The following is an 11,919-nucleotide window of genomic DNA, read 5'->3' as shown; positions in this document are numbered from 1 at the left end:
CTCTATGCCCCTTGCCCCAACTCTCCTCCTTCCCCAAAACCCACCTAGGGGCTCACTTTCTGGGCAGGAAAGGATTTGGGCCTGACGTGGTGTCATAGGCCTGGAGTTTACTCTCCTCCATGCTACATTCTAAAGCTTTTTCCCAAAAGTGTATGTGTGTGGGTGAGCATGTGAGAGGAATCCACACTCCTTTTCCGGGACCCAAGAGTGGAGGGGAACACAGAGGCAGTCCTGACTCGCCCCACAGGCCTCAGGGGTTAGAGTCAAGGGTTCTAAAAGGCTCTTTAGGCTGTCTTCCAAAGCACCAGGCGGGCTCCATTTCTGCCCTTTCCCCACCTCTCTTCACTGTTTCTCGTCCCACACTACCCCACTCGTCTTAACGACAGCTCTCTCCACTTTCTGCCGGGCTTCCTCTGACTTCCCTAGCTCTCCTGTTGGCCTCTCCCAGGGTTGGGTCTGGGCCCCATCAGCTCTCCTCGGTCCTGTTCATTCCTGCTCTCTTCTTCCCCTCCCTCCTCTCTATCTCGCCTTCCTTTCCCCTCCCTTTCCTCTCTCTCCCTTTCCGCTCCCCCATTTCCTTTCAGCCGGCCGGCGGCTTTGGCACCATGCTCCGGCTCCTCCGGTTGCTGCTGTTACTGCTGCTGCTGCCCCCTCCTGGGTCCCCCGAACCCCCCGGCCTGACCCCGCTGTCCCCGGGGGCGCCCCCTCAGGCCCCCGACTTGCTCTATGCCGATGGGCTGCGCGCCTACGCGGCCGGGGCTTGGGCGCCGGCTGTGGCTCTGCTGCGGGAGGCACTGCGGAGCCAGGCGGCGCTGGGCCGCGCGCGGCGGGACTGCGGGGCGCACTGTGCGGCCGAGCCGGGCGCCGCGCTCCCCGCCGTGCTCCTTGACGCCCCGGGGCCTGACTCTGGGCCGGGACCGGCGCAGGGGGCCTGGGAGCGGCTGCTCCTCCGGGGCGTGCTCCGCCGCGCCGAGTGCCTGACCCAGTGCGGGGCGCAGAAGCTGGGCCCCGGGGGCGCGGCGCGGCTGCGCGTGGGGAGCGCGATCCGGGACGCCTTCCGCCGCCGGGAGCCCTACAACTACCTGCAGAGGGCCTACTACCAGGTGCGAGAGCAGTCCCGGTCGTTTCGTGGGTCCTGCACGATCCACTCTGCGCCCTACTTCGAGCTCACCAGGAGAGGGCGGAATGCTAGCGCCCGGGACCCGGGGTGGGGCTGTGGGAGACGGTCGTCGGACCTCTCCTTCGAGTGGGTCCTGTCAAAACACGTCAAGTACCCATTGCGGTTGCAGAAGGACAGCCTAAGGGAGAGGGGGAGCAAAGTTGGAATTGGGGGCGGGTTGGAAGTAGATCGATGATGGAGGGAAGAGCCCTGTAATTTTTGTGGGTCTTACTGAGACCGACGTGAGGGTGAGCGCCGCCTCTTTTTAGGAATGAAGCGGAGCGGCTGGGGGCAAAACCCGCCACTGGAGAGGAAGTGTGGGGAGGGGGGTGAGTGTGAGCCTTAACTTGGGGCAAGAGGGAGCTTCGGGAAGTTAAGAGAAGGGAGGCAAGGCTGACAGCCCGTGTGGCCGGGTGTCTGGGGGCGGGGGCAAGGGACACTGCGCAGCTATTAATAAGGCAGCTGTTTGCCTACGTGGCTGGGGGGGGGGGGTGCTGGTCACACACACCTCAGCTCAGGGTCCTAGAGACCTGCGGGTTTTGCCGGTCGCTCAGGTCCCCCGACTTCCCCACCTCACTTAGCCATCACTTCCATCTTGTCTCCAATCTGAGGCCCCCCTACCCATATCCACCCACTCCAAAATCTTCAGAGCCCCTTTTCTTAGCTACCAAACTGCTTAGAGTCCCAACATACTGGTTTCTAGGGGGTCTGGAGGTTGGGAGATGGGCAGTTCTGACTGACAAGTCTTCCAGAAGGCTCAGCGGCAGTCCCAGGTGTGTGTCTGGGGTGGGAAGGCTGGTGGGGGGCAGAGGTTTGACACTCCCACCTCAGAGCACTGACTCCCTCATCCTTCCCTGGCTCCTCAGCTGAAGAAGTTGGACCTGGCAGCAGCTGCAGCACACACCTTCTTTGTAGCAAACCCAACACACCTGCAGATGCGGGAGGACATGGCTAAGTACAGACGTATGTCCCGGGTTCGGCCCCAGAGCTTCCGGGACCTGGAGACACCCCCATACTGGGTGAGACCCTCAGCACTACCCCTGTCCCACCCCCAGCCTTTGACTGGCTGGATATAGGGGCCTCACTGGACTGTGGCCCTGTGCAGCTTAGGCATCAGGAGATCTGGGTACTGTCCTCAATGACCCTGGATGGGGAGTCCGCCTCTGGGACTTAGTTTCCTGCCTGAGGATTACTGTAAAGTCCCATGTTCTAACATTCTGATTCTGAGGCCCACTCCTGTCTTCCCAAGGTGAAGTGGGACATGGAGTCCAAGCCCCAAATGAGAGCAACACCCCTCCCCTTCTTTCTACTTCCCAGTCTTGTTTGGCACCCCCTTCCCCAGGATCTCAGGTAACCACTTCCCTCCCCAACAGGCAGCCTATGACACTGGCCTGGAGCTCCTGGGGCACCAGGAGGCAGGACTGGCAGTGCCCAAGCTAGAGGAGGCCCTGCAGGAGAGCCTGGCACAGATGGAGAGCTGCCGGGCAGGCTGTGAGGGGCCTGAGGAGCAGCAGAGGGAGGAAGAGGAGGAGGAAGGGGCTGGGAGGCAGGGGGGCCTCTATGAGGCCATTGCAGGTAAGGAGCTGGGAGTTCGGGTTTCACGGTGCCGGGGGAGGAACACGCACAAGCTGAATGGCTCATGTGTCCTCCACAGCGCACTGGATTCAGGTCCTGCAGTGCCGGCAGCGCTGTGTGGGGGACACAGCCACACGTCCTGGTCGCAGCTTCCCTGTCCCTGACTTCATTCCCAGCCAGCTGAAGCGGCTGCATGAGGCGTATGCTCAAGGTCAGTTTAGGAAGGGTGAGCCCTGGGGGTGACCAGAGTTGGAAACAGGGAGAGAGAAGGTTTCTCTCTGATGGTATCCTGAGCCCCATCTCTCCATCCCTCCCATCTGTCTCTGGATCTATAGTTGGTCAGGGCTGCATGGGGACCATCGCTTCAGGACTCTAATTTGCTCTCCTTTGGCGCCATTGTGGAAGGCTCAGGAGATGGGTCACAGGGCTCCTTCTGCCCTCACTGCTTCTCACCTTCCTTTATTCTGTCCTCTCTTCCTCCCCTTTGAACTCTGCTCATACAGCTCAGGTATGTTTGAGTAAGCTTTGGAAAGAAGCAATGGAGGAGCATGTCTGCAGGGTGGGATGCGGGCTTCTTGGTCTCTGTGCCCACCCCACCCTATCTCTCTGTCTCCAGTGGGGAATCTGTCCCAGGCTGTGGAAAATATCCTGAGTGTCCTGCTCTTCTACCCGGAGGATGAGGCTGCCAAGAAGGCTCTGAACCAGTACCAGGCCCAGCTGGGAGAACCGAGGCCTGGCCTCAGGCCGAGAGAGGTAACCTCCCCCTCTGCACTGACCCTGTGAGGTGGCCCTAAGTCAATCAAATATACTGGAGAAGTGACCTGGACCCTGCCCCCCATTCTAGTCACCAAAGGCAACTCCAAGTCCAGCATCTGACTTGTCTCCACTTCAGACTCGACTTCTGAGTCCAAGCGCTAGCCCAGCCCTCTTCCTTGACCCTCACCCCTGCCTGCCCCCACCTTATGCACATGTGCATGCACACTCCTCCCCTGGTTTGAGCCCAGACACCCTGAAGCTGTTTGAGGGAGGAAAGCCTTAGGGAGAGGCGAGAGGTAAGGCGCAGTGCAGGGTTTAAGGAGCAGTCAGGCTGTCCCCTAGAGCCTGAGGCTGCCCTGCTCCCCTCTTGCCTTAACTTCTCTGCCCCACTTAGCTTCCCCTTGTCTCGTCCCCTTCTCCCTGCTGTCACCCCGCCCCAGGACATCCAGCGCTTCGTCCTTCGATCCCTGGGGGAGAAGAGACAGCTCTACTATGCCATGGAGCACCTGGGGGCCACCTTCGAGGACCCTGTGAGTAACTCCACTTCACCTCACCCGGAGTACTCCCCCGGGAGGAATAACAGCAACGCCCCACATTTAGGTGTCACTTCAGTTTGCAACATGGTTTCCCATTTTTCCACGACCCTCGAGGCTTGGAGAGGAGTCTGTCGTCCAGTTTCACCAGGACAGAGGCTGGTGCCTGTAGTTAAGGGCAGCTTTGGGGTCATGCAGGCCTACGTGTTGGTCTCTCCTCTGCCACAAACAAGCTTTGGACCTTCACTTGCCTCAGCCTCAATTTCCTTACCTGTAAAATGGGAACAATCACTGATCTTAGAGGGCTGTTGAAGTCATATCATTTGCTGCGAAGCACAGAAAGCTGTGCTGCTGCTGCTTTTTCACGTTTCTCTTTGTTGTAGTTGTGAGAGGACGCTAAAGGGCAGAGGTCATTCATAGCAAGTACAAGAGCATAAAGCAGGGTTCCCCCACCTTCTTGGCACTTCTTGGCACTGTTGACATTTGGGACCTGAAAGCTTTGTTGGGGAGGAGAAGGAGCTGTCCTGGGCTTTGTAGGATGTTGAGCAGCTTCCCCGGCCTCTACCCAGTGGGTGTCAGTATCCTGAGTCATGACAATCACAGATGTTTCCAGACGTGGCCTGATGTGCCCTGCAGGCAAAATCTCCCGTCTGAGAACCATGGACTCCGAAGCTAGTTTAAATCCCAGCTCTGTCACTTACTAGCTATGTGATCTTGGGCATGTTACTTGACCTTTCTGTGTCTCGGAATCCTCAAGTGCAAAATGGGCACATTCGTACTACCTGTTTCATAAGACTATTGTGAACTTTAAAGGATAAATTCCACTTCCATGGATAAAGCTCTTAGAATAGCACCTGGCAAACACTGCTGCGTAAGTTGTTTTGTTATGTTGTTGTTATTATGGTTATCATTATTATTACAGAGTTTGGCCCAGTGCCCAGGGCTCCCGACAGTGAGTCCCCGGCTTCTCCCACCTCCACCTTCCCCTCTGGAAGCAGGAGGACCTTAATGTGGTAGTTCCGAGTCTAACGTCAGGGATTCAGGGCTGGACTTGGTGGGTGATGGCGCTTTTCCTGGCTGTCCCAGGATCCCTGGACCCCGGCGGCTTTCATCCCTGAGGCTCTCAGAGAAAAGCTCAGGTAGGAGATGGCCTGTGGTGGGAGGGGCCTGCCTGAGCTGGAAGTGAGGGAAGGACTCCTGAGAGGCTGGGTCTGGACTGGCCTGGGCACCCACTGAGCGTGTCTCTCACCCCTGAGAGAGGATCAAGAGAAGAGGCCGTGGGACCAGCAGCCTCCACAGCCGAAGCCCTTGACTCACTGGAAGGGTAAGCTCCTGGGAGAGCAGGAGCCAGGAGCCTGGAGGGTCTAGGGGCTGCCAGCTACTGCTGGGCCTGCCCTTAGGGGACCCTCACCCACCTCTGCCCTGTCCCTTCCCCTGCAGATGTCCTCCTCCTGGAGGGAGTAACCCTGACCCAGGATGCGAGACAGCTGAATGGGTCGGAGCGAGCGGTGTTGGACGGGCTGCTCACCCCAGCTGAGTGCGGGCTGCTGCTGCAGCTGGCCAAGGTAAGAAGACCTGAGAGTAGGGGCACAGTCAGCTAGTCAGGGGCCCTCAGGCGCAGCTGCCTGCTCCCAGTCTGCCGTCTCTGGTTCTCCAGTGGGGACTGTGCTTGCCACCACCTCACTGCTGTGGACATTCTTTACAAAGGAATTTTGCTAGAAATTGATAGGAAGAACAAAACAAAAAACAGGCATAAAAAAGGGTGAGTGTGCAGGTGAGCATTCCTTGGTTAGCCAAGAGTGTCGTTGTTGGCTTGGCCAATCGCTCATGGACACACAGGCTTCTCTTCCCATCCGTTGCATCCCCTCCTCGTTTGGGTTGAATGATCCATATTCACCAGGTTGAGTCTGCCATTTCATGAAGCTTCAGTCCTCATTCTAGGCTAGCGCTCCTTCAACACACACTCACTGAGTACCTGCTGTGTACTCGAAACTACTGGGTTCCAGGGAGAGGGAGATGAACACAGACCCTGCCTTTGGGAGCTCGCTGTATAGAGAAGGAATCAGACATGGACACACACAGAATGGGTTGTAAGTTTGATTAAAGAAGTATGTACTCGGGGCCAGCCCCGTGGCTCAGCGGTTAGGTGCGCGCACTCTGCTACTGGTGGCCCGGGTTCGGATCCCGGGTGTGCACCATCGCACCGCTTGTCCGGCCATGCTGAGGTGGCGTCCCACATACAGCAACTAGCAGGATGTGCAACTATGACATACAACTATCTGCTGGGGCTTTGGGGAGAAAAAAGGGAAAAAAAGGAGGAGGATTGGCAATAGATGTTAGCTCAGGGCTGATCTTCCTCACAAAATAAAAAAGAAGTATGTACTCATCCCAATAGACGCGCCGCGCCGAAACACAAAGTCATAGAAGGCTTACCAGAGGCGTGGCATTTGAGCTCAGTCTTAAGGATGAGTTAACTGGGCAGAGAAGGGGAGGGGAGTCAGGCCACAGGGAGAAGAGCAGGGGTGTTGTGGGAACTGCAGGAGAGCAGAGTTAAGAGCATGGGCCAGCCCAGTGATGGTTACCTATGTGACCTCAGGCAATGTATTTTAATGCCTCTGAACCTAGTTTCCTCATCTATAAAATGGGGCTAAATACAATGGTTTTGTTGTAGGGTGGTTGGGAGGATTAAATGAGTTAGTACGTGGTAGAGCTCTTAGAAGAGTATAGAAAGTGCTCAGTATTACTGTCATGAGTATCATCAGGCTGATTATTACTCAGAGGTGGGACAGGGGACAGAACCCAGAGGTGGAGGCACAGAGAGATGGTGAAGGGCCTTCTGTACCCTGCCTGGGAGTCTGGACTTTGTTTGTAGATGGTGGACAGCATATTGAAGGACTGAAGGAGGGGGTGACTTCCCTGTTCCTGTAGAACCTCCAGGTGCGGGGTCTGGAGTCTCATCCTGTAGAAGCGGTAGATCCCTCTAGTGGCAGTGTGGAGAATGTGACGGGAGAGGAGAGTGAAGGGGGGACTTTCTGGAGTGATGCAAGAGGGCCACTGTCTTAGGTTAGGTCCTCATTTCAACAGAATGAAGAGAGGGGGACAGATGAGAAATATTGAGAGAATCAAAGATAGAGAAATTAAGGACTAAATCTATGTGGAAGATGATAAAAGAATGGAGTCAAGGATAACTCCCAACTATCAGACCTTCTTTCTGTTCCTTGATCCCACTAAACTCATTCTGGCCCCAGGACCTTTGCACTTGCTGTTTCTCCTGGAACATTTTTCTCTCAGATATTCCAGTGGCTCCTTCATATCATTTGGTTTCAGTTTAGATGTCACCTCGTCAATTAGCTGTGCCCAGACCCCTGCCTGGGCACTCTCAAGGTTGTAACTCTGTATTTTCTTCCTAACACTTATCACCTCTGAATTGATCTGGTTGGTTGGCTTATTTATTTATTTATTTTTTAATCTTAAAATATAAACCCCATGAGAGGAGGGACCTCTTCATGTTCAGCTGTGTCCCCAATGCCTAGAACAATGCCTGGCACATAGTGGGTAGGCAGTACACATTTGTTGAGTGAATGGATACAAGCATAGAAGGTTAGACGGCTTGGGTGACTAGGTGGTCTCTTAGCGATGAGGTTTACATATGGGGTAACCAGGTAGTGGTACTTTAACTGAGTTTCTAAAAGCAGACAGAAGAATAGGTGTCAGGAAAGAGACGTCCAAGTACTGGGAGGCCCCAGGTGATGAGAGTCATGGAGGCAGCTGGGTAATTGGGACTCAGCATCAAGGGTCCTCACATTCTCCAAGAGCATGTCGAGCGGGAAGAGGTCAGAGAGAGATGCCTCGGCTGATGCTGTCTCCCCACCTCGAGTCAGCCAGGACCTGGCTTGACCATCGAACTTCCTGCTGACAATGAGAGTGACAATACAGACATGAAGGTAGTCATTCTCTAGGAAAGGGCAGCAGCTCAGAAAAGGAGCCACCAGAGAACTCTGGGAGCTTCTGGCCTCTTCCAGGGAGTGTGAGGATTGGAAGGAAGGTCTTGTAGCCCTGTGGGCAGTGAGGTGGGCGATATCCTGAGGCCCAGGGAGAGTGACTCCACAGCCAACTTCTTCTCTCTTTAGGACGCAGCTGAGGCTGGAGCCAGGTCTGGCTATCGAGGCCGCCGCTCCCCTCACACCCCCCATGAACGCTTTGAGGGGCTCACAGTGCTCAAGGCTGCGCAGGTGAGAGGAGGCACCCATGCCCTGCTCTGATGGCCAGAACTGGAGAAGAGGGTGTGCAGGAGGCTGGGCACCAGGGCCTGGGCTTCTCCTGTGGAGGGGCTCTCCTGGGACTGAGTACCTGAGTCCTCGGCCCAGGGTGGAGGAGGCGGGTATTCCGAGGCCTTGGGGCCTGGGTTGTGATCCTGGAGCCAGCGGAAGGAGCAGTTTGGACTGATGGACAGAGCTGGCTGCTGAGAGACTCCAAACCCATGGGTGGAGAGCAGCAGAAGTAGGCAGGGGCTGGGGCTGGGACCACCCTTCCATTGCCTCCTCTCTTTTGCTGCCTGCAGCTGGCTCGGGCTGGGGCTGTGGGCAGTCAGGGCGCTAAGCTGCTTCTGGAGGCAAGCGAGCGTGTGCGGACCCTGACGCAGGCCTACTTCTCCCCGGAACGGCCCCTGCACCTTTCCTTCACCCACCTGGTATGCCGCAGTGCCATAGAAGGTAACCGCCAGGGATCCCAGCTGCTCTTCCCCAACCTCACGTGCCTGTTGGGCACTGCATACCCTCAGCACCCCCAAATGTGTGGGTTTCAGTCTTCACTCCAGAAAGATCTCGACTCCTCTGCCCAGGTGGGGGCCTGGCATCTCTGCCCAGCTATAACCCCCGGAGCTACAGGGTGGGTGTGGGTGGTGGTGAGTGGGCACAGGGCACAGGCAATCACCAGGCCCCCTTGCTTCCTAGGAGAGCAGGAGCAGCGCATGGACCTGAGTCACCCGGTGCATGCTGACAACTGCGTCCTGGACCCTGACACCGGAGAGTGCTGGCGGGAGCCGCCAGCCTACACCTATCGAGACTACAGGTGGGCGGCCCCTCCAGGGGTCAGGCAGCTGGGCCTGGGTTGGGGTCTCACTGCCTCCTGTCTTCCTCCCTCCCCAGTGGAGTCCTCTACCTCAACGATGACTTTCAAGGCGGGGACCTGTTCTTCACAGAGCCCAATGCCCTCACTGTCAAGGTAAGTGGGGTGGGGGTTGTGGGGTGTGACAGGGAGCCCAGCTGTGGGCTCAGGATTCAAAACAGAAGGTTCCCAGAGGCAAATGCAGGGAAATGCAGGGCCACCGTAACCCTTTCCTTTCCTGGCCTCCCAGCCCTCTCCACCACCTGTCTGTGTCCAGGGCTCTCCTAGCGGAGGCAGATTACACCTCCCCGGGAGATCTCAGAGTGGCCCCTCCAGACCCTGCCTCCAGTGTTGCCTCACATCCTAAAGGAGGGTGGGGGAAGCACAGGACCCCAAGTCCCTGTTCCAGGTAGAAACTGGGGACTAGAATTGGGTAGGAGAGGGGCGGTGACTTTTCATCGCCTACTGCTTGGTCTTACCCAACTACCTCCTCCACTTACCACCACCAGCAACCTATAATCCAAGCCCTCCTTGGAGTGGAAAACTGTCCCCAAGATCCTCATCCCCAGTACTCAGAGTCTGGTACTGCACGCATACCCTCAGATTGCTTCACACTCGGTTCAAAGGATTGGGCAGGAAAAGTCAGGGCACTGGGGGAGGGAACCAAGAGGAGGCCCTCGTGGAGGCCCCTCCTCCCTTTGGCTCCAACTCCCCTAGCCTCAGTCTGGCATTTGTGCTCCCCAAAGCACAAGGCCAGATTCCTATTTGCCCCAAGATAGTCCCTGAATTAAGGAGTGGGAAGTGTTGGGCAGGAAAGCTGACCTTCCTGTGCCCCCTGCCCGCATCCTGCTCCAGGGAGTCAGGGCTGGGTCTCTGAGAGGGCCTATCCCTGGAGCTGAACCTGCCCTCCCCGCCAGGCTCAGGTTCGTCCTCGCTGCGGACGCCTCGTGGCCTTCAGCTCCGGTGGGGAGAATCCCCACGGTGTGTGGGCCGTGACACGGGGACGGCGCTGCTCCCTGGCACTGTGGCACACGTGGGCACCTGAGCACAGGGAGCAGGTGAGGAGGAGCGGGAGAAGGAAGGAATGTCCCTCCTGGTGTATGAAGGGTGGGCAGGCTGATGGATGAAGGGCAGGGGCTGACATGACCCAGGGAGGGTCCTTGGGGCAATGGATGCAGGGTACGGGGTCAGACTCTCCTTTCCCCTCCCCAGGAGTGGACAGAAGCCAAAGAGCTGCTGCAGGAGCCAGAAGAGGAGGAGGAAATGCCCAGCAGAGACCCTGCCCCAGAACCCCCCAGCCGCAGGCTCCAGCGGGTCCAGGACAAGGCTGGGAAGCCGCCTCGGGTCCGAGAGGAGCTTTGAGGGACTGAGCCAGCTCCTTGGGGATGTGGCCACTTGACTTGTGAAGGGCTGCTTTGAGGCCAGGACCCATGAGAAGCCCCCATGTGACAGGAGCAGAACAGCAAGCTCTCTTGCCCTGCACCCCCACCATCTTGGGACTCACAAGAGCCGTCTAGCCCTGAACTCAGAGGACACTGCATGGACTAGCCTAGAGCTCACCAGGCCTGGGGAGCCACTCCTGGCCCCAGCTGATGGACCTCCAGCCCTAAGACAGACAGAGGACACGATGCTTCCCTGGGAAGAACTGGCAGGGGGCAGGGCCTGACGGCCTTAAATGAGGAGGATGAGAGAGGAGGATACCCCACTGCCCTCTCCAAGCTTGTCAATAAAGAACATGAAGACCCCTCAGCCGAGGCCCAAGTCAAGTGTGTCACAGTTTCTGTGGTGGCTGGAGGTGGGAGTGGCTATGGCTGGCCTGGGAGGAGACAGGTGTCTTCCGGGCCTCCCAGAGGGGAGCCACTCAAGCCTGTGATTTGTCAGGGAAATCTCAGCCACCTGCTCCCCTCATGCAAATAGACCCTAACCCCTGACAGCTGCTCCTTGGGCCTCCAACTCTAAGCCCTTTCTTCCCTGAGCTTGGCTGAGACTTAGGGCAGCCTGATCCCTCTGGCTCCTGCCTTCACAGCCCCAGCAGGACCCCGTGAGTCATGGGGCAAGGAGTGGGCGGAACCCCAGGTGGGAGCAGGGGAGGGGGTTGCCCTCCACTTGCCATCCTTTCTTTACCGAAAGCAGGGGCAGTCGTGTCCATCCTTCTCTTGAGATCCTCTGTACCTCCCCCACCCACCAGCATCAGACCCAGGGGCAGCTGGTTGGGGTTTGTTGGGAAGAAGGATTATCCAGATCAGTCCTTCTAATCTAAGCTCCTACCTGCACCCTCCCCATATTCACCGTAACCCTCTTCCCCCACCACCCCGAGCTAAGGAACAAAGTTTTGGGTGTTGACAATGGGTCATCTCTCACCCTTATATTCTGGCTCCTGGCCTGGTTGCTAGGTAGGCCCTGACTGCCAGATCATCACCATTGGTGAGGCCAGGGCCTGGGGGGCCACTGGGGCTGTGATTCTGCTGCTCCTCTGCACCCCTCCCAACCCCAACCCTTAATCCTCACAGCTTTGCTCTAAGCCCACAGGGCCTGATGCTCTTTCTCTGCCCACAGAGAGACTGGCCAGGGAAGCACCCCTTCAACCCCTCCTCCCTCCAGGGCTTGTTGTGCGGGCTGCTCCTCTCTATAGCCCCACACTCCTGCTCCCTGCCCTCCCCCCGGCTGGGCGCAAGTCTCTCTAGAAGCCTCACACCTCCCACCGTCCTCTCCCCCCACCCCTGCTAGCTGATTTCATTTCCCTGACGTAGTTGGCCCTACCCTTCCCTGTCAGTGTCCCCCACCCAGAGT

At 57.5% G+C, this 11,919-nt stretch overlaps 1 protein-coding gene across 2 annotated transcripts; it reads left to right on the top strand.

Moving 5' to 3' along the window:
- Positions 1-568: 568 nt before the first annotated feature.
- P3H3 (prolyl 3-hydroxylase 3) lies at positions 569-10,914 on the top strand. 2 transcript variants are annotated; one of them, XM_058558922.1, is made up of 15 exons: positions 571-1,103; positions 2,026-2,178; positions 2,533-2,734; positions 2,814-2,945; positions 3,351-3,487; positions 3,931-4,020; positions 5,110-5,162; positions 5,280-5,347; positions 5,464-5,588; positions 8,154-8,255; positions 8,585-8,735; positions 8,976-9,093; positions 9,171-9,246; positions 10,047-10,187; positions 10,342-10,914. In XM_058558922.1, the coding sequence occupies exons 1-15, from the start codon at positions 606-608 to the stop codon at positions 10,489-10,491; spliced, it is 2,196 nt and encodes a 731-aa protein (XP_058414905.1). In that variant the 5' UTR covers positions 571-605; the 3' UTR covers positions 10,492-10,914. The 2 variants fall into 2 exon arrangements, 1 of the variants encoding a protein (XP_058414905.1); XR_009222597.1 differs by lacking the exon at positions 9,171-9,246 and having other exon boundaries at positions 569-1,103; positions 10,342-10,427.
- The last annotated feature ends 1,005 nt before the right edge of the window (positions 10,915-11,919 follow it).

This window comes from Diceros bicornis, chromosome 17 (genome assembly GCF_020826845.1).
Source record: "Diceros bicornis minor isolate mBicDic1 chromosome 17, mDicBic1.mat.cur, whole genome shotgun sequence".
Lineage (NCBI taxonomy): Eukaryota > Metazoa > Chordata > Mammalia > Perissodactyla > Rhinocerotidae > Diceros > Diceros bicornis.
The sequence above is the reverse complement of the archived record's forward strand: the minus strand, read 5'-3'. Positions and strand labels throughout refer to the sequence as shown.